This window comes from Protopterus annectens, chromosome 6.part0, assembly GCF_019279795.1.
Source record: "Protopterus annectens isolate FY-2018-M chromosome 6.part0, PAN1.0, whole genome shotgun sequence".
Lineage (NCBI taxonomy): Eukaryota > Metazoa > Chordata > Ceratodontiformes > Protopteridae > Protopterus > Protopterus annectens.
In genome coordinates, this window is record NC_056737.1 from 390,648,889 (window position 1) to 390,669,661 (window position 20,773).

The 20,773-nt window shown below is 44.5% G+C and overlaps 1 protein-coding gene across 7 annotated transcripts in view; it reads right to left on the bottom strand.

Annotated features, from left to right (window-relative positions):
• Positions 1-20,773, bottom strand: part of RALGAPA1 (Ral GTPase activating protein catalytic subunit alpha 1) — a 5,382,632-nt gene that overhangs the window by 4,327,636 nt on the left and 1,034,223 nt on the right. For 6 of the 7 annotated variants that reach the window (XM_044074134.1, XM_044074135.1, XM_044074128.1 and 3 more), the window contains exon 7: positions 14,383-14,498. In XM_044074134.1, the coding sequence (XP_043930069.1) occupies positions 14,383-14,498 (116 nt within the window). The remainder of the gene's footprint in view (positions 1-14,382; positions 14,499-20,773) is intronic. The other variant, XM_044074129.1, reaches the window with a different exon arrangement.

Consider the following 20,773-nt stretch of genomic DNA (forward strand, 5'->3'; position numbering starts at 1 on the left):
TTAGAATGGATAAATCGAGGATGGTGTACCAGGTGCCCACTTTTCTGGGTACCAGGTAGAGTCTGGAGTAGAAACCTTGGCCTACCTGTTCTGCAGGAACGTGCTCTACTGCCCTCACAGAGAGCAGGAAAAAGGACTTGCTTTTTGGCATCTGCCCACTGCATTGGGGAAAGATCTGGGAACCCGTTTGAGGTTAGTAGTGTGTGGAAATAAAATTTGTATCCCTGGGACACTATGTTGAGGACTCAGCGGTCGTTGGTAATGGTGGTCCAGGTGCATGCGTGAAAGGAGAGTTCTCCTCCTGGGGCAATAGTAGGTGGGCAGAGGGAGGTGGTGGAAGTGGAAAGTCATTGTGAGTTCTTACCATGAGGGGTGGCTTAGCACTCCCTGGTTTTGAAGAGGAGGAACTCCACTGCTTAGATCTCTGCATTCCCTGGGGCTGTTGTCTGGGGAGCCTGCTTCCCCGGGGTCTGGGCTGAGCTGACCTGGAGGGGGCAGGAAAGGACCAGTGCTTGGAGGGGCAATGCCTACTGAACCTGGGTGGCTGGACCTGTAAGAAGCCCTTAACTGTCTGCATAGATTTAGCTTTTTCTTCCATCTTTTTTAAGACCTCCTCTGCCTTGCTGCCAAATAAGTGGTCTTTGTGCAAGGGTGTGTCCAATAATTTGAATTTGACATGGTCTGGCAAGGGCTGTTCCTTAAGCCAAGCATGCCTTCTAAGGACAGAACCAGTGACTGCTGCCCTGCAAGATGCTTCTAGGGCGTCAAAACCACAATGTAAGGTGTGTTTAGTTACTTGACTTGCAGAATGCATTAACTCTTGTACCTCTATTTTCTGCACAAGCAGGAAAAGATATTTTTTGTTTGAGGAGTTCCATGGTATGTTGCTGATATTTCAGCATATGGAACTGACAACCTAGCTTTCTAATAGCAAGAGTAGCAGAGGTGTATACTTTTTTCCCCCATCTGTCTAATGCTCGGGAATCCCTGTCTGAGGGGATGGGATTCTTAGCAGAAGTTGCTTTAATTCCTTTAGGTCTTTGAGAGATAACCTTGGGGTCAGCAGTAAGATTTTTGAAAATAAATTTGAGAGAGTCAGGGACTCTATAGTACCTGTCAGGTTTCCTGGGAGCAGGAGGGAGGGTGTCAGGAGTCAAACTGGATTCCATAAAAACATCATCCACAATATCCAGGACAGAAGGAAAGTACAGTTGTGTACACTTACCACAAATGTAGATGTCCGAGTGTATTCACTGTTGCAGTCATCACATTTGGGTTATCCTGCCAGGGGTAGCCCTCACCCGGCCCGAATACCAGAGGCTTAGTATTTCTGCTTCGGTAGCTGTCATTCCAGGACTGACGTCAGGTCGTCAGTGGTATAAAATCAGGCAGCAGACGCCATTACATCAGTTTTTCTTGCCCTGTCAGGAGCCCCCAATAGGGAGCTAGGTTATGGTGGAAGAACACCACCAGCAGAAAGTAAATACCAACATTTCCTTGTAAGGCGAGAGAGCGAGCGAGCGAGAGAGAGAGACAAAGGGGATGGAGGGAGGGAAACCAGGACTGCAACAGTGAATACACTCGAATATCTAAATTTATGTTAAGTGTACACAACTGTACTATGTTCTTCGTGTTTCACTGTTGCAGTCATCACATTTGGCTTGATTCCCAAAGCTGAAGAAAAGTGTGAAGGGAGTCAAGAAGATTTGGGGCTGGCTAGGATGCTCTGCAAGACTGCGGTGGCAAAGCTTGCCCTGGATTTGGAGAAGATAGCCAGGTAGTACTGCTTGGTGAAGGTATGAACAGATGTCCATGTTGTAGCCTCCAGGATGTCCCTGGTGGGGACCCCTCTGAGAAAAGCTGCAGAGGTGGAGGTCGCTCTGGTGGAATGTGTCCTGACCCCCTTTGCGGGTGGTTTCCCGTGCTGTTTGCAGCAGAAATGGATGCAGTGTGCTATCGATTTGGAGATTGTTTGTTTGGATATGGCCTTGCCCTCTGCTCCTGCAGCGAAGCTGACTAGCAATTGATCAGTTTTTCTAAAAGATTTAGTCTGTCCAGGTAGAATCTGAGCTGTCTGTGCACATCTAGAGAATGCAGAATCCTTTCCCCCTTGTTTTGCGGGTTAGGGAAAAAGGTGGGCAAATTAATGGATTGGTTGAGAGCCACACTGGACACCACTTTAGGCATGAAGGATGGGTTAGTCCTGAGGGAGACCCTGTCAGCATGGAAAATGATGAAGGGCTCTACAGCCATAAGTGATTGTAGAGCTTATACTCTTCTAGCTGAAGTGATGGCCAGAGGCAAGGCTGTCTTACAAGAGAGAAATTTTAACTCTGCTGAAGCTGCAGGTTCAAAGGGGGGTAGGGTGAGCTTTTCCAGCACAAAGTTAAGGTCCCAAGCTGGGGTTAGGAGCTCTTCTGGGAGGCCTTAAGTTGTTAGCCACTCTTAGGAACTGTTTGATGACAGGGTGTGAGAAGAGAGGTGGCTCTGTGCTGAGATGAGCAGAGATGGCTGAAGCATGAATTTTAATAGAAGAGAAGGATAGACCCCTGTGTAGTAGGTCTGCCAGATAATCCAGGATGAGAGATGGGGAGGGCTGTGCCATTCCGGCTCCATTAGCCTGGATCCAGGTGCAAAATCTTTTCCACTTGTTGGCATAGGATTTTCTAGTGCTGGGTGTCTGGCTTCACATATAACATCTAGAACTTGTTTGCTTAGGCTGGCAGCTTGAGGAGACGTCAGGCAATAAAGCCAGGCTGCCAGGTTGAGGGTCTGCTATTGGGGATGCATGAATTCTCCATTCCTCTGGGTTAGGAGTGTTGGGATCTGAGGTAGGTGCCATTGTGGCAGGGGTGACTGGCTGCGCAGTAGTAGGTACCGGTGCTGACATGGCCAGTCGGGGAAATCAGGATTGAACTCGTTTTTTTCCTCCCTTATTTTGAGCAGTACCCTTGAAATGAGTTGTAGAGGGTGAAATGCATAAACCGAAAGGTTTACTCACTGGAAAGATAGAGCATCCACTTTCCAGGCCTTGCTGTGAGGTTTCCTGGTGCAGAATTTGCTAAGCTGACAATTGGAGTGGGAGGCAAAGAGGTCGACCTTTGGGGTGCCCCATTTCTGGGTTACAAGGGTGAAGGTTTTGTGGTCTAGCTGCCACTCATGTGGGTCTAGCAGGCTTCTGCTTAAGTTGTCTTCCAGAGAGTTTAGGGAGCCTGGCAGGAATTGTGCGAACAGGTGTAGTTGCATGGCTGAGGCTGTGCGCCAAAGGGTCATGGGGAGCCTGCAGAGATGATAAGAGTGAGTCCCTCCCTGCTTGTTTATATGCCACATCACTGTGTTGTTGTCTGTTTTGATCAGTACAGGCCACATGGAGAGTAGGGGGTCTGAAAGCTGTCAGGGCGTGCTGAACAGCATCTCTTTTTGGTTGATGTGCAGATATACTTGATTTGGGCTCCATTGGTCCTGAATGCACCTGCCATCTAGGTGAGCACCCCAGGCATAGTCTGATGCATCTGTGGCAAGGGTCTGGGTGGCATGGGGTTGTGAGAAGGGAAGTCCCTTGCTGTGGTAAGCATGCTGCTGGCCACCAAAGAAAATCTTTCCTTAGACAAGGTATCATTGGTATAAGAGTTTCCAGGTCTTGAGAGTGCTGACACCAAAGGTTTTTTAGGTACCACTGTAGTTTCCTTATATGCAGTCTGGCATATGGAATGAGTAGAATGCAAGAGGCTATGAACCCTAGAGCTTGCATGATTTTCCTTGTGGATAACTGGGTTCTGGTGGCTAGCTGAGAGAAGTAGCCTGTCAGGTAGGCTTGTTTTTCTGGAGTAAGGAATGCCATCTGGGATACTGTTGTCCAGGCTTGCTCCCAGGAATACAATTTTTTGTGTGGGGACTAGTTTTGGTTTATTTTTGTTGATAGTATACCCCATGGAGGTCAGTAGGTCCTTTACAAAGGTCAGGTGCTGTAGCAGCTTTTCCTGTCTGCCTGAATCAGGCAGTCACCTAAGTACGGGTAAATATGAATATTTCTTTGTCTGCAAAAACCAATGGCTGGAGCCAGACATTTTGTGAAAACTCTGGGAGCAGTAGATAAGCCAAAGAAAAGCGCAGAGAACTGAAAGTGCATAGATCCTGCCCTGAAATGTAGATATTTCCTGCATGATTCCCTGAGTGGGATGTGTAGGTAGGCCTCTTAGGTCTAGGGTGGCTAACCAAGCATCCTTGGAAAGCATAGGTAAGAAGCTGCTGGAGGGTGAGCATTTTGAATTTTGGTATCACCAGAAAGGTGTTTGGAATGGATAGATCGAGGATGGGGCGTCATGTGCCCTCTTTTCTGGGTACCAGGACGAGTCTGGAGTAGAAACAGTGGCCTATGTGTTCTGCAGGAACATGTTCTATTGCCCCCAAGGAGAGCAGGGAAAGGACTTGCATTTTGGCTTCTGCCCACTAGTTTGGAGGAAGATCCGGGAACCATTCTGGGGTTGGCAGAGTGAGGAAATAAAATATGTATCCCTGGGACACTATGTTGAGGACCCATCATTTGTTGGTAATGGTGGCCCAGTTGCTTGCGTGGAAGTAGAGTTTTCCTCCTAGGGGGCACGTGCAGGTGGGCAGCGGAAGGGGGTGGAAGTGTAATCTCATTGTGAGTTCTTACCATAAGGGGGTGGCTTTGCACTCCCTGTTTTTGAAGAAGGAGAACTCCATTGCCTAGATCTCTGCATTCCCTAGGGCTGTTGTCTGGGGGGTCTGCTTCCCCTGGGTCTGGGCTGAGCTGGTCTGAAGGGGGCAGGAAAGGACCACTGCTTGGAGGGGCAATGCCTAATGAACCTCGGTGGCTGGACCTGTAAAAAGTCTAACTGTCTGCATAGATTTAGCTTTTTCTTCCATCTTTTTTAAGACCTCTTCTGCCTTATTGCCAAATAAGTTGTCTTTGTTCAAGGGTGCGTCCAATAATTTGGATTTGACATGGTCTTGGTAAGGTCTGTTCCTTAAGCCAAGCATGCCTTCTAAGGACAGAACCAGTGAGTGCTGCCCTGCAAGATGCTTCTACGGCGTCAAAACCACGTTGTAAGGTGTGCTTAGTTACTTGACTTGCAGAATGCATTAACTCTTGTAACTCTATTTTATGCACAAGTAGGAAAAGAAGATATTTTTTGTTTGAGAACTTCCATGGTATGTTGCTGATATTTCAGCATGTGGAACTGACAATTTAATGCTCTAATAGCAAGAGTAGCAGAGGTTTATACTTTTTTACCCCATCTATCTAATGCTCAGCAATCCCTATCTGAGGGGCTAGGATTCTTAGCTGAAGCTGCTTTGATTCCTTTAGGTCTTTGAGGGATGACCTCGGGGTCAGCAGTAGGACTTTTGAAAAGAAATTTGTGAGAGTCAGGGGCTCTATAATACAGGTCAGGTTTCCTGGGAGCAGGAGGGAGGGTGTCAGGGGTCAGACTGGATTTCATAAAAACATCATCCACAACATCCAGGACAGGAGGAATGGCCAGAGATCTGTGCTGTGGTAGATCTAAGAACTCCCTGAGTCTCTTTTTTGACTGAGGATAGTCCTGACATTCCCATTGGAAATGCTCCCTTAAAGTATGTAGGGTTTCCCCAAAGGAATAGTCCTCGGGTATAGAGGCTGAAGGGATGGATTCCGCTGTATCAGAATCCTCATAAGCAGAGAGGGGTCGCATATCTTCAAATTCAGCATCAGAGTCATCGGACTCCTGCACAGATAAAACTACTGGGGACAAGTCTCTTGTTCTTTTGGAAGGGGTAGCCTGGATTCCCCTAATAAGCATTATAAGATCTTCTGATATTTTAAGCATTTGAGACTGAGGCAAGGAAGCAGGTGCCTGATCTTGGGTCGTCTGTTTTTTGGGTGTGGTTCGTACCCTGGGCCTTAGAAACTCGGTAGTTTTCAAAAGAACTGAAGACGGGAAAGAAGTCGGTCTGTGTTGAGTATCAGTAGTGTGAAGTACTTTCTCAGAAGCCGGTGCCTGCTCAGCGGCTCTGGAACCATCCAAGGTAGAGACATCTGCAGAATCCTTAGTCAAAGATGAGTCTCGCGGCATAATGGACTCCGAAAGGGTCTTGGTAGCGGCCTGGGAATCCACAGAAGCAGGCATCAGGGGCTGCAAAAGCACCTCACTGAGGACCGGAGAAATGATGACTAGCTTAGCGGAAGAGTCATCGGCAGTTTTGGACCTGTGCATTCTGTCTCTGTCTTTATCCTTACGTTTTTTCAGAAGATCAGTAGTCGGATGGCTTACCGAAGCCATATCGGAATTCAAGGACGGAGAGCGAAAATATCTAGCTACAATAAGGGCCCAACGATGTATAGTTCTGGTGTTGAACAAAGCACAAAAGCGACAGCGGGGGACGTCGTGGTCTGACCAAACCAAAACACACGCACGAGGGACTGAGTGCACGGTCCAAACCAAAACAGTAAATCCTACCAAAAACGGACCAGCACAATGGTACTCCAGCTAAAAAACATTTATTGTTGAAAATTATTCTTAAGGCAAACCGGTTTCGGCTTTACTAAGCCTTCTTCAGTGCTAAACCATAGATAGTCAACTGTTAAGCAGCCCCTACATCCTGGTATTATATAAAGAAATATTTAAAGGCATACTGCTCAAAAATAAATTAATTGAATATATACACATATCATATAACACCTCTACTATATTTGTTTATATAAATGATATTATAGAAAATGACATGTGTACACATAGATGAATATATCAGCAATACGCATAAAAGGGCAGGCTAACATGTTATTCCATTTCATTTAGTCCAGGTATGAACAAAGCTCCTAACCTGGTAATCCATATAGATTCCATGTTAAGTTTATCATGCCAGCCTGCTTTAAAGTTTCTATGCAATTGAATCCTGTCTATGATGACAAATTTAAAATGTGCAGTGGGATGGCTGATGGTGTGTTTGTATAGGGCATTAGACAAACGATGGTTTCTGATGGCACTAAGGTGTTCACTGATTCCCAGTTTAAATGGTCTGGACGTCTGACCGACATAAAAAGAGGAACAGGTGCATGTGGCTAGATATATGACCCAATCTGAACTACAAATTCCAAAAATATTAATCTGGTATATCTGAGATGTATTTTTACTTGAAAATTCCTTAGTTTTAAGAATATGTTCACAAGCGCTGCAATGGCCACAAGGGACACATCCCACCAAAGGGTCACCAAACAAACTGGTTTGAACTGTTGTGGCTGGTGTATATCTTTTGTAGTGAGTAAAGCGAGATTGTATAGTGCGACCCCTGCGATATGAAAAGGCACATTTGTCTGGTAGTGTGTCATTAAGTAGTGGTCTGGGCCTAAACAGGTGACGCACTAAGAATGTAAGTCCCTGTGTGGTATTTGCTTTCCACAGGCGAGACAATTAACATTTCCTGACATCAGTTAGAGCAAGAAAAAAGGATCCCCAACAGGGTACCTCGCTTTAGAAGACTTCACCTTCAATTCGGAAATGAAAACGCCGGTAGTGGCCAACCAGCACTTGTGTGAACTGCTTCTGCTTCGGGCTCCTCAGCAAGAAAGACTGATGTAATGGCGTTGGCTGATTATTTTTATACCCCCTGATGACCTGACATCAGTCCTGGAGCAACAGCAACCGACGCAGAAATACTAAGTCTCTAGTAAACTGGCCGAATGAGGGCTACCTGCAGGCAGCTAACCCAAGTGTGATGACTGCAACAGTGAAATACGAAGAACATCTGATTCCTTTTGTTCGGCTGTCTCTCTCTAAATTTTAGGTTCTGTACTGGAGTCAAGTTTGACTTGCTCAAGTTTATAGTGATGACCAGAGAATGTGATAACTCGATTAAGTAATCCCTGTTTTGATTAGCTGATGCCTCGTGGTAGCGGTAAGGAGCCAATCGTCTAATTATGGAAACACCTAGAAACCTCTGAGCCTCATGTGAGCTGCTACCACTGCCATGCATTTGGTGAACACCTGGGGGGGGGGGGATGCAGTGGTGAGCACAAAGGGCAGTGCTCTTCACTGGTAATGACTGGCTCCCAGCTGGAAGCACAGATATCTCCTGGACCGCCTGTCTATTTTGATGCAATAGTACGCATCCTTGAGATCTATCAAGCACATCCTCTTGTCTTTATGCAACAGTGGCAGAATGGATTGAACCGTGACCATTCGGAACCTCGACATCTTTACATATCTACTCTACTTGTTTAGATCCAGGATGGATCTCAGGTCCCCTGTCTTTTTTGGTACCAAAAAGAAGCAAGAGTAGGTTCTGAATTCTTTTTGTTCAGCTACGACCTCCTGGATGACTTTTTTTTGGCAACAGTTGTCGAACTTCCTGTGCTGCCTGCTCCTTCTGACTCGGTGACACATCAGGAAGGTTTTTGGAGTTTGGGGAAAGAAGAGAAAAGGGAATGTAATAGCCTCTGGATATTATGCTTAGCACTCAATGGTTTTGAATCGACTGGGTCAAGGGCTTCTGGCTGCAAAGTTAGTCGGCCCATGACTGCCTCCAGAGACAGACAGTTGGGTAGCACTTCACGTGTGCGGAGAGGGCTTATCGGGAAACGATTCCCTAAAGCCCTGGTTCTGTGGACCCCTCTGCCTCTAAGGTGGCGCTTACCATCAAACCCTCCCCCTCTGCCTCTAAAGAGGGGTTCCCCGCATGGGTCCTAAAAACGGCTTTGAGATTTGCAGAACCACATTTTCTTGCCTCATTGTTGGTTCCTCGAGAAGGACCTCTGAGGGGAAGAAAATTTGAAATACAACAGCAGAAAGGGTCTTCCCATCCTTTTCACTGTGGGTGAGTGTATGTCGAACTGACAGCCCAAAATGAGAGGAGCCTCCAAAATTGGGGCATTCACAAAGGAAACCTTAAATGACGACACAAAATCATATAACCTCATCCAGGCATGCCTCCTTAGAGAAAGTCCTGAACTGGTGGCTTGTGAGGTAACCTCTGTGGTATGGGAGATCGACCTCATCAATATGTTGGCGACAGACGAGTGGTCAGCTTGGAAGAAATTTTCTTAAATTCCTCCTCAGGCATGGACTCAAAAGAGAAGCTGAGAGTTCCTTGATAGGATTATGTCACCCAAGACATAAATGGGCCCATCCCAAACGCCTCCAAGAAAACTTTCTCAGAGGAAGGAGGTTGGGCAGAGAACCCACTTCTCTGCTTCAGGATCTCTAATATGTCCCTAAAGGAGATGTCTTCTGGTGGGGATCAGGGGGATACTTCCCCCTCATCGAAGTCCGTATTCTAGGTTAAAGACTCCAATGGGGAGCCAACATTCTCCTTTTGCACGTCTTCTTCCAAGGGGCTTCCTCAGCTGCGTACTCCACAGAAGTGTCTGAAGAAAGGGATCCCTACTGACCAGGGAGTTCTTGGAGGCCGCTTGGGTCAGGAAGACTCATGGAAGGACAAATGGGCTCAAAGCCTGGATACAACAGGGGTATAGGAGTGGGACATGGGTCGTCGGATCTCCAACTCGGGAGAAAATCCTCTCCACTATTTGAAAGACCGAATGACCGAGATACGTCCTGCCTCCACCGAAGCTGAAACCACAGAGGGAAAACAGCCAGGACTCATCCCAGATCCACAACCTCCAGAAGGGACCGGATCCGAACTGTCGAGCACCAAGGTGCATAGTAGAAGGGATGGTTCCGAGAAGGACTGAGCTGAACCCTGTCCCTCAAATCCGGCTCAGAGACCCACCCTGCTCTGAGACAACTGGAACAGGGCTAGTCAAGGGAACCCTCTGCATCTAGGAAGAGAGGTTCCCCTGCACCGAGTCGGGCACACATAGCAGTCCCGAATCCTGAGACTCGGGAACCAAAGGCCAGAATGGAGAAGGTGTTCTGATGGTATGGCCAAGGTAGCTCACAGATTTGACAGGGAACAGAGCCTAGACTATCCCCATCTGGATCTGGACCTTGAGGAATGTTATCATCCTTTCCCTTCCCACCTCGAACCAGCTTCTGGAGGACCTGGATGAAGCTGATGAGGGGGGTCGGGAATGTTTCCATTTAGAACAAAGACCTGGGGACCTTGTTAAGGCCCTCGGATCCTGAGGCACTAGATCTGACATAGGTGGTGACGGAAGTGACGGAGAAATGGTAATGATATTCCCTGGATCCTAAGGTGCTGATGGATCCGAAGGGGGAGGCAATTTCTTCGGGTCCGAAGTTGTAGGATCTGAAGATTTCCTGGACTTGTCTCCAGAGAGTCTCTTGGGGAAACTGGGAGAGACCTCTTTTTTGCCTCTTTGGTAGATGGAGAAGCAGAAGAAGCCAAAGAAAGGGTCCGTGTCTCCAGAGCCGAGGAACGGAAAAGATCCCCAAACAATCCATCTTTCTCCACTCAGCCAAGGTTGGCGGATTAAAAGAAGCACATACCGAACAATCCGCCTTTAAATGCTTAGCCCCAAAAACATACACACTCCTTGTGGGCATCCTTGTTAGGGATTTTGCACCCACAAGAAGTGCAATGCTGAAACACAGGCAAAGGCTTGTCTGCCATGACCAGAAAACTCACCAAAACCAACTGACAACTCCAGCTGATGCGACCGTAAAGAGAAGAAAAACACAGACCTAACTAAACTAAGGTATAAACTTTTATTTAAACCTTTTAGATTAATTCTAAAGAGTACCAACGAACTAACACTAGAAAGGGACTAACTACTTTTATAGTTATATATATATATATATATATATATATATATATATATATATATATATAAAACACACACAGACTCTAATAAAATAAGAAATAAAAGAGGGAGGAATTACAGAACTATCAAAAGGTTTTGCAAATTCCAAAGAAAAATACTATTCCCCAGCTTGAGAGCACAAAACCTGCGTCCCGATGCTGAAGCAGCAAATGAGATCTGAGGTACTTGGGCGGATGTAGTGCATTATAAGTAATAGGGAGGAGCTTTTGGATCCAAGTCTGTAGAATATGGCCGAGCCAGATCTGAAGGTTGAATCAGAGACCTTATTGTGAGGAGGAATGAGGAAGACAAAATCAGATAGAAGGGATAGATAACCAACAATGGAATTTACAGAAATGAATAAGTACAAGGGTATGGGATTAACTGAAACCAGAGAATTAAGGTAGGAAAGGTAGAATATAAACTTCGAAGACAAATTTTGACTTATCTGAAAAAATAGCAATGGAGCTCAAGAGCTACGGCTCACCACTTCCTTTTACTAAAAGCGGCAAACAAGATCAGGTTTATGTCAGTAATGGGTGCATTATGGGCAGAGGAGAGGCTCAAGAGCTTTTTGGTTACCACAAGCTTTAGTAATGGCCGAATCAGATCCATCCAAACCCAACAGCTGAGGATAGAATGAAAAGTGACATCATCAGATTAAGTTGTTTTATATTCTGCACAGCTTTACCCCTTTCCTCCCTTTTTAAAAACCAACACATTATGCTGGGATCTCAAAGAGTAGTTTCTTACCTTAAGTGGCATTAAAGTGCTAAGCAGAGGATACAGCCTTAGCCAGGCATGTCAACTTATCACAGACTTGTGGCTGCAACCCTACATGCTGCAGACACAGCATCATAGCCAAACTTATCACCTGACTAGCTCTATGTTTTCAAAGTTTTGCCTCAAGTCAGCCCCAGACACTTCTCAAACTCTCTCTTCTACATTGTCTAGAAGGGCCAGCTAGAACTTAAGTCGTCTGTGCCTGACAAACTGAAGGCTATGGTGGACAGTTGTATATATGTGAAGATTAAGCCAGCTCTTTACATTAATTTTAACGGGAGTCATCTGCCCTACTAAGAGTGTAACTCTTCTTTTAGCAGAGGAGACACCAAAGATTCAAATACAGGTGCTGCACAAGGCTGAATGGTCAAAAAATGTTTTTGTCATAAGCTTTTAATGAACAGTATAAGGATTGAGAGGGAGAGAGAGAGGAGGCAGACCCACCTAAAATCTGGGGCCTGGACACTAGCCGGGAGGGGTTACGAACGGTTTCAACCTCCTGGGTCTTCTTATGGCAAACATCCACTCTCAGAGCCTTTGCCTTATAATGGGATAATTAGGCTTCCACTCTATGGCATCCTCAAATTAAAATTGTTGGAGCTTTATTTCCCCTTCTATCACCACAAAATATGTTTCAACCACTTGCATCTGCGCCTGGACACCTATGGAAACTATTCCCTGTACTTCAGTCTCGTCAGTTGCACTACAATTCACAAACATGGTGACCTCCACAGGGGCAAAAGCACCTTACTAGAAATCGGCACCCTCAGACCAAGTTGGAACAAAAGACACATGATTTCACTCTCCCACATTCATTTCACTCTTCTCTTTACACGTCTTCTTAGGAGGGATGTCAGAGGACAAACCAGCCTGGGTGAAAGCCTCACTTCTCTCCTTACCGTGGCACTGCTACAGAGTATCCTTCTTACTTTGGATCATTTTGGGATAAGCTCTCAACCTTCCAACTCCGAAATGAGGAACACTAGTCCTCATAATGTGGAACAAAGGACAAAATGTGGAACACATTCTAATGTGTTTACTAACAACTTCAACGAAGGTGGTCATACGGTGGTTAAAATATTCTGCTTTTACGTATAAATAAGATCTTTTAATGAATTAATACAATTAATTTCTATTTACCACAGATTTCACTTACAAAATGCCCAACACTGAATTTGTGACAGACCCTTTCAATGTGGAACTCCGAGGAACATGAACTTTTTAAGAAACCAAATGAGGTACATTCTTCATAACGAGGTACACTTGAGAGGTGTGTGGGGCACTCCTGAACACTATGTTCTGGATCTAAACAAAAAAAAAAAAAAACGCAACAGCTGTGGTAATCTTCATCAAGGATTTGCCTACCATGGATGTTCCTGCCCTTCTTCAACAGAAACACAAAGCGGACAGCCCACTACCTTAACACTACAAAGCAATAGAAGTAGTAGCCAAGTAAACCACAAGTACAAAAGACACTAATCAAGCCTTTACTGGAAAGGAGGCAAATGAGCAGCAAATCCAACAGATGATTTCATAAAGCTCCACCAAAGGAAACTAATTTAAAAAAGCAAGAATGCATAAAGGAGGTGGCATACTGTCATAAACTTTTCTTAAGGAGGAGGCTCAATTCTCTCAAAACCACTATCCAAAGACAACTCCGAAAAGGGGGGGGGGCAAACATGGAGTCTCTAGCTACTAACTCAAGAAAGGGGTCTGGAAAATATGCCATGTGCTTACCTGATGCAAAGGCTGATGAACACAAAGCAGGCAGCCAAGGGTGTCATGTATTTCCAGCACTAGGAGATGCATGTATCTTAACAGGCACTGGGTTTGAGAGGGCTGGGCAGGACTCTGCAATCAGGCTACTCTCCCCAGCAATATACTCCTACACCTGTGAAATGAGTTCTCTGAAGACAGTGAACATGTTTATACTGGATGTCACATGAGGAACTACGGTACCACTAGGCAATTGCCTTGCAGGCAATGGTTACCAAAGGAACCTCTTCTGCATGCCTTGCAGGGAAGGGATTTATGAAGGAAGCCTGTGTATGACAATAAAGAATTTACTGTGGGATGCAAGGGCTCATTCTGCATTTGTGATCTGACTGCTACAAAACTACAACTCAAACCTAAACCCAAAAGGCTAAAACCCAGAAAACACCTCACTGTTTAAGACTACGATGAGCATGAGTTCAATTCCAAATCAGAAAAGGAAGAACACACACTGCAGAAAGCTGGCTTATCAAGGTGAGTTTTTAATAGATCTTTGGCCTACAAATCCCTTGCCTTTTCCACAGAATGCAAGTAATGTCAGAGGTTTTGCAAACAGCCCACTTACTCAAGTGCTTTCAGTCCTCTTAGATGTCAAGTAAGTCTTGATTTTTTCTTGTCACCATCTGAAAGAGGCCAGGTCAAAACGGCTGTCTGATGCTGTTAAGTGGTTGACAGCAGTATGCAAGTCCTGGCTAGTAACCCAAAGACAAAAGGAGCACTTGTGCTTCTTCAGCATTAAACAGTAGAGCTTTCACAAAATGAAAGTTTGAGTCACCACAGGAAATACATGACTAATAAAAAAGAACTGAGGTATGAAGAGAATGGGTATACCAGCTTACTCTCAAAGAACTAAGCATTTTGACAAGATAAGAACCTCAGAACAAAATAATCGTAAAAATGTTCTAATACAGAGTGCTCACAAGACTGTAAATATTAACTCACTGTTATATAGGAGAATATTAATGAAATAATCTCAAAGACATCAAAAAGCTGCATTTGGTCTGTTTTCCATCCAGAAATTATGCATAGGAATGTTATAGTGAAGTTATGCAATATGCACATTCAAACCAATGTTATTTTAGTTAGTAATGTGTAAAATATACCTGGATTACCATGTATTTTAAAAGTGCTTCAAGAAAGTAGCTAGACAAATCTTCTTGTCCTTTATCTCCAGACTGTGGGGGTACAAGTGGAGTTATTTCTTCTGGAGTAACTTGTGCTGCAAATTAAATATGTACATAAATACATCTGCAAATGAAACTAAAATGGAACCAACTTCATACCTAAAGTTATAACAACAAACACATATGCAGAACACTGTAGTTAAGTCATGATAACGTTCTAAACAAACCATTCTTAACACAGATGCATATATCCTGAACTACACATCAAATGTTACTTCAAAATTATTCACTGACTGACGTAATCATAATCAGGCAATTAGTTCTGTAACCAATAATTCAGAAAACTGTTTTTATTCATATTTCAACTCTCCTCCACTGGTTACCTGTTACTATAGTACACATCACTTAATGAACAATAACGGAAGACGTATAGCACACCTTTGAAAAATGCAAGCCCATGCTCAAGTGTTCTATCAAAATCATAAATTTGTTAAACCAGTAGAAACATCTTCCTAAGGGAAAACATGCTAAAGCAACTCCATTCATATAATAAAAACGAAAGCCCTAACAGCTCATAATACCAGTATATTTCTTTCAAGTAAAGTACCCAGCCGTCACATCTCCAAGAATGCTTCCAGCCTAATTTTTAACAAATGTCATTAAATAACTAAACAATTTATCTACGCAGATTGCAATAACAGTCAATGAAATGGCCTGCTCATACCCCTCCAAGAAACTATATACAGTAACATAAAAAGTCAAGCCATGCAAGCAAACCACAGTAGGTTCATGCAGCTACAGGTTTTTGTGTACGACTGTGTTACATACTTATGTCAGTTACTACAAAATGGATGGTGTACTTATTTCCTTGGTTGTTTCCTGACTTCATCTTTACATTCTCTGCTGCTGAGCAGAAATTTACCCCTATAAGCAAAGTGACAAACGTCCACCAAATCATACAACTCTCCTATATGTACAACAATCAAATGGGGTAGCAAAAGACACAGCGAGTTGTAGGAAGAATCCTCAAAGATCCATCACTTGGAGTGAGTTCATAACATACTTCTTTCTTTTGAGGCGAACCCTGACGAAAATCCACAACTCAGGGCATGGTCAAAGGAGTATTCAAAAACAAAGAAGAAAACATAAAACAAAACAGCCATAAACAAAATTCCCCTTAAGGTATCCAGCACTATGTACCATCCAAAGCCCCCCCCACTAAAAATCAAAGTTAGTAGTACTTGTCACAGACGAAAAAGTGAAAGTTTCACATGTCTTTTAAGACCACACTACATGGAAAAAAAAGTCTGAAAAAGCCACAGTTCCTACAGTGAGCCTTAAGCATCACATGTAAAGGTTCATCAGATTTCAAAGTAGATAAATTATACCATTATTAATCCAATGTGCAAGTTCTTGTTTGGTAAACTTGCAGTACGCACTTCTACTTGATAAAAATATAAAAAGCTCAGTATCTGGTCAATGGTTCCAAAAATCAGAGACAAAGCTTTAACTGACACCCAGATGGCTAGAGAAAGTTTACCAACTCAGACTAGAGGAGAAAGCTAGGGAGTATGAGAGTGGGCACTTGCTGTCTTGCTTGCCCAACTTAGGGCAAGGCATCTCAGTGCACTACACTAATGAAACTTGGTGGAAACCAAATCTCAGAGCAAAAGGCAGATGTTCTTCGTTTTTCACTGTTGCAGTCATTACATTTTGGTTATCTGCCTGCAGGTAGCCCTCAGTCAGCCTGAATACCAGAGTCTTGGATTCCTGCGTCAGATGCTCCCCCTTCTTCCACGACGTCAGGTCATCAGGGGTATAAATCATGCAGCTGATGCCATTACATCAGTCCTTCTTGCCACGTGGTGCCCGAAACAGAAGCAGTTCGCAAGTGCCGGTCAGCCGACTCCTGAAATTTTCATTTTCGAGTTTCAGAACCGAAGTCTTCGAAAAAAGCTAAGTACCCCGTTGGTCAGTAAAAGTTAACAATCGTCTTACCTGTAGAAAGAAAATACCTCAAAGATTTTCATTCCCACTGCATTCCTTGTTTAGGCCCAGACCACGACATCCCTCGCTGTCGGTTTTGTGCTTTATTCAACCCCCAAACTGTTCGGTCTATTTTCGCAGAAACTTATTTTGGTACTCGGTTTAACTATCCAAAAATGGCTTCGGCAAGCCATCCGACTACCGATATTCCGGAAAAACATAAGGATAAAACAGAGACAGACCGCATAGGTCCAAAACTGCCAACGACGCTTCCGTTGAGCTAGTCGCCAGTCCGCCGGTACTCAGTGAGGCGCTTTCGCAGCCCCTGATGTCCGCTACTTCAGACTCACAGGCCTCTACTGAGACCCATTCGGAGTCCGGTATGCCGCGAGATGCTTCTTTGACTATGGAATCTGCGGATGTCTATACCTTAGATGGGTCCGGAGCCGCTGTGCAGGCACCTGCTTCTGAGGGTGTATTCAGGCCTACAGATTTGCATTTTAAACAGACACCAACTTCTTCATCCAGGCCTGACCCACGCCAAGGAAACAGACGTCCAAACCGCATGGTCAGGCCCATATGCCTAAAAAACAAATGCTTAGAATGGCCGAAGACCTTATTACTTTAATTAGGAGAAGCCAGCCTTCCCCCTCTGAGAGACCTAGAACTGATTTTCCTTCTGATTCTTCTGATCAGGATTCTGAAATCTCTATTTCTTCTGATTACCAGGATTTGCCCTTCTCTACCTATGAGGATTCTGATGCAGAGGATTCCATTCCCTCTGCTTCCTCTCCAGAAGATTTTTCTTTTGGTGAAACCTTGCACACTCTTAAGGAGCATTTCTGCTAGGAAAGCCAGGATTACGCTGACTCCAAAAAGAGGCTTAAGGAATTATTACTCCCCTCTCAACACAGGCCTTTAGCTATACCTCCTGTTCTGGACATTGTAGATGATGCTTTCTTGGAATCTAACCTGTCGCCAGACACTATCTCCAGCTCCCAGAAAACATGAAAGGTATTACAGAGTACCTGACTCTCAAGTTCCTCATCAAGAATCCTACTGCGGATCCAGAGACAATTTCCCAAGCACCAAAGGGCATTAAGGTTACTGCTGCCAAAAATCCTACCCCTTTGGATAGAGATTCTGGGGCCTTGGACAGATGGGGTAAGAAGGTATATACATCTGCTACCCTGGCCATTGGGGCCTTAAATTGCCAGTTTCATATGTTAAAGTATCAGCGGCATATTATGGGACACTTCAAACAGAAAATGATGTTGATTCCTGACTGTGCTGAACATATAAGAATTACAGTACTTAATGCATTCTGCTGAACAAGTTGGTAAACATACTTTGCAATGTGGTTTTGACTCTTTAGAAGCATCTTGCAGGGCTGCTGTCACTGGGTCTGTACTTAGAAGGCATGCTTGGCTTAAGGAGCAAAACTTGCCAGATCATGTTAAAGCTAAATTACTGGATGCTCCCTTAAACCAAGACCGCCTGTTTGGCAACAAAGCAGAAGTCCTCAAAAAGATGGAGAAAAAAGCTACATCTATGCAAACTGTTAAAGATTTCCTTGCAAGTACAGCCTCCCAGATTTAGTAGGCATTGGCCTTCAAAGAATTGGTCCTTTCCAGTCTATTCCAGGCCTTCTCAGTCCAAACCCAGGAACAGCAGACCACCTAGGTTACAATCTCAGGCTACACACAGGCCTAGGCAGTGGGAGGCTCCCACTTCCAAAACAGGAAGTAGTAAGACATCCCCCCTACGGAAAAATGTCACAATGGACTTAACCTCAACCCTTCCAAGCCCCGCTCAACTGCCTGCTCCATTAGGAGGAAAGCTCGCCCTGCAAGCAAAAAACTGGTAACTCATTACCCAGAACAAATGGGTTTTAAATATAGTTTTTCAAGGATACAGATTCCACTTCCACACCCTACCACCCCAAACGGTTGGCCAGACCTACCCCGAAATCAGTGGGCAGAGGCTCAACAGCAGGTTCTCTCACTTCTAAGTACCAGGGCTATTCAACCTGTCCCAGCAGAAGAAAGGGGACAAGGTTTTTATTCAAGACTTTTCCTGGTACACATAAAAGACAGCTCCTGGCGTCCTATACTGGACCTCTCTATTCTAAACACCTTTTTGGTAATCCCAAAATTCAAAATGCTAACACTTCAACAGCTGCTTCCTATGCTAGGCAAAGATGCCTGGTTGGCAACTTTAGACTTAAAGCTTACCTGCACATTCCAATAACGGAATCTTGCAGGAAATACCTACGTTTCAAGGCAGCATGCACAATCAGTTCTCTGCACTTCCCTTTGGCTTATCTACTACACCCAGGGTATTCACAAAGTGTCTAGCTCCAGCCACTGCATTTTGCAGGCAGAGAAATATTCAAATATACCCATACCTGGATGACTGTCTGATTCAGACAGAAAGCCAGGACATGGCGTCTTTTCAGGCTTGCTAGTTGTTGCTGAAGCACCTACCAAGGGGAGAAAACGCTGAGAGAAGAAAAGGAGCCACTTTTGTGATTTTAAGTATTTTCTTCTGATTTTTTGTTAAGTTTTACTGCTTTGCCGCCTACTTTTTGGCATTTTCCGGCTTGCTAAAGTTTATATCTGTAACAGTACTTGGAACACATCTAGAGCCTGTTTACTGCATTTCCTGTGTTGCACTAAATTTAAAATCGTTTTTTTCTCTAAAAACTGCATTTTACCTGATTTTGGCCTAGCACTCAAGTGTGAGGTCATTTATTGCACTGTTGTGATTATTTTGCTGCTTGTGTATCTCTGCTACCATTAAACTACAACAAAAAGAAGAAAAAAAAAATCTTGATTTTTTCCCACTTTCTGAAAGTTAAGAAAGTTCAGTTACAGATTTGCTGTTCTGAACTGTTTGGAAGTTTCTAGAAGGTCAGTGCTTGCTTGGGCTAAAGGGAAGTCTCTGTGTTCACCAGTGGAGTGGTTAACACTGAACAGCCTGCCTGTCCCTGGAGGAGTGGTTACTACCCAGAAGCTGTAGTTTTATTGGCCATTTTGGGTCAATTCTAAACTCCTTGATCTCTCTCTCTTAAACCCCTACAACTCTCTTTTTGCATGGTTTTGCGCACTGACCAGCGCCGCCTAAACAGGTTTAAACTATTCCAGGCTCCAGAAAGTCTGCTCTTCACTTTTTCCCTTAGAACTGTTCAAACTCACAGAGTAATCACTCTATATTCTCTTTCTAAAGCCCTGCACTTGCTCAGCTCTTATAAGGAAACACTAACTAACTAAAGCACTACACCCTCCATGACTTCTCATAAGTATTAGGCTCCCGATTGGTCCTTCCTGATCAAGTGAAAAATCAGTTTTCTTCCCTAATCTCATAAGTAAAACAACAGTTCCCTATACAAATCTGGTATGTCCAAGGGTCATTTTCAAGGTTACGCTCCAGTCCAGCTGGTGAATCTGGGAATTTTGAGGCAATGTTACAATTGCCTTATGTACACAGACAACCCTCTCCTCCTTCCAACAAACTAATACATGTGAGAGATGCAGTTACACAGCCAAACTGGAGGCAGAGCTCTCTCAACCCAAGACTGGCACAGTCAGCCAGGAGGAAAAGGTAACCACCCACATCACAAATCCAGTCTCACACAGACCTATTGCATCTGCATACCCAACACATAAACACACAAAAACATACTTGGAGGCTCTAAATAAAAATATGCCTAAACAGCAAAGGCCTCCTAAGCAGATATCCAAGCAACAGCCACCCCTCAACAATACCCACAAATCACATATCTCACAAAATCACTGTGCCTCACAGTCACAGTAAGGCCAAACAACACACCAAATACACTTGTTATAGGGGACTCTATTGTCCGGCACACTGACGTCCCGCTCACCAGACTGAACAAGGAGAAGGTCACTGTAAGCTGCCTGTCGGGTGCCAGGATCTGACACATAACGCAAGCACTCAGGTCACTCCAAAGCAAGTACAAGTATGACTCCGTCATTGTCCATGCTGGTGTGAAAGACCTGAGACGTACCTCCCTGGACTACATGAAGAGAGACATAGAGGAGCTCTCTGACCATGTAGCCCAGGCTGGTATGACCCTGACCTTGAGTAGCATCTTGCCCTCACCAAGAATGATGCCACAGTATAAAGACAAAATGATCAGTTTCAACAATTGGCTAAAGTATTGGTGTCATTCAAAGGGGATCCAGTGTCTGTCAGCCTGGGATGACACGCTCGACAAGCCACGTTGCTTCGCTAGAGACGGCTTGCACCTGTCACCTTTAGGCTTTCGTATACTGGCCAAGGCTCTTGCCACCCCCATAGTGCCTTTTTTAGGCAAGGATCAAATGACAAACCCACCTCCATAGACAACCCAAGGATAAAA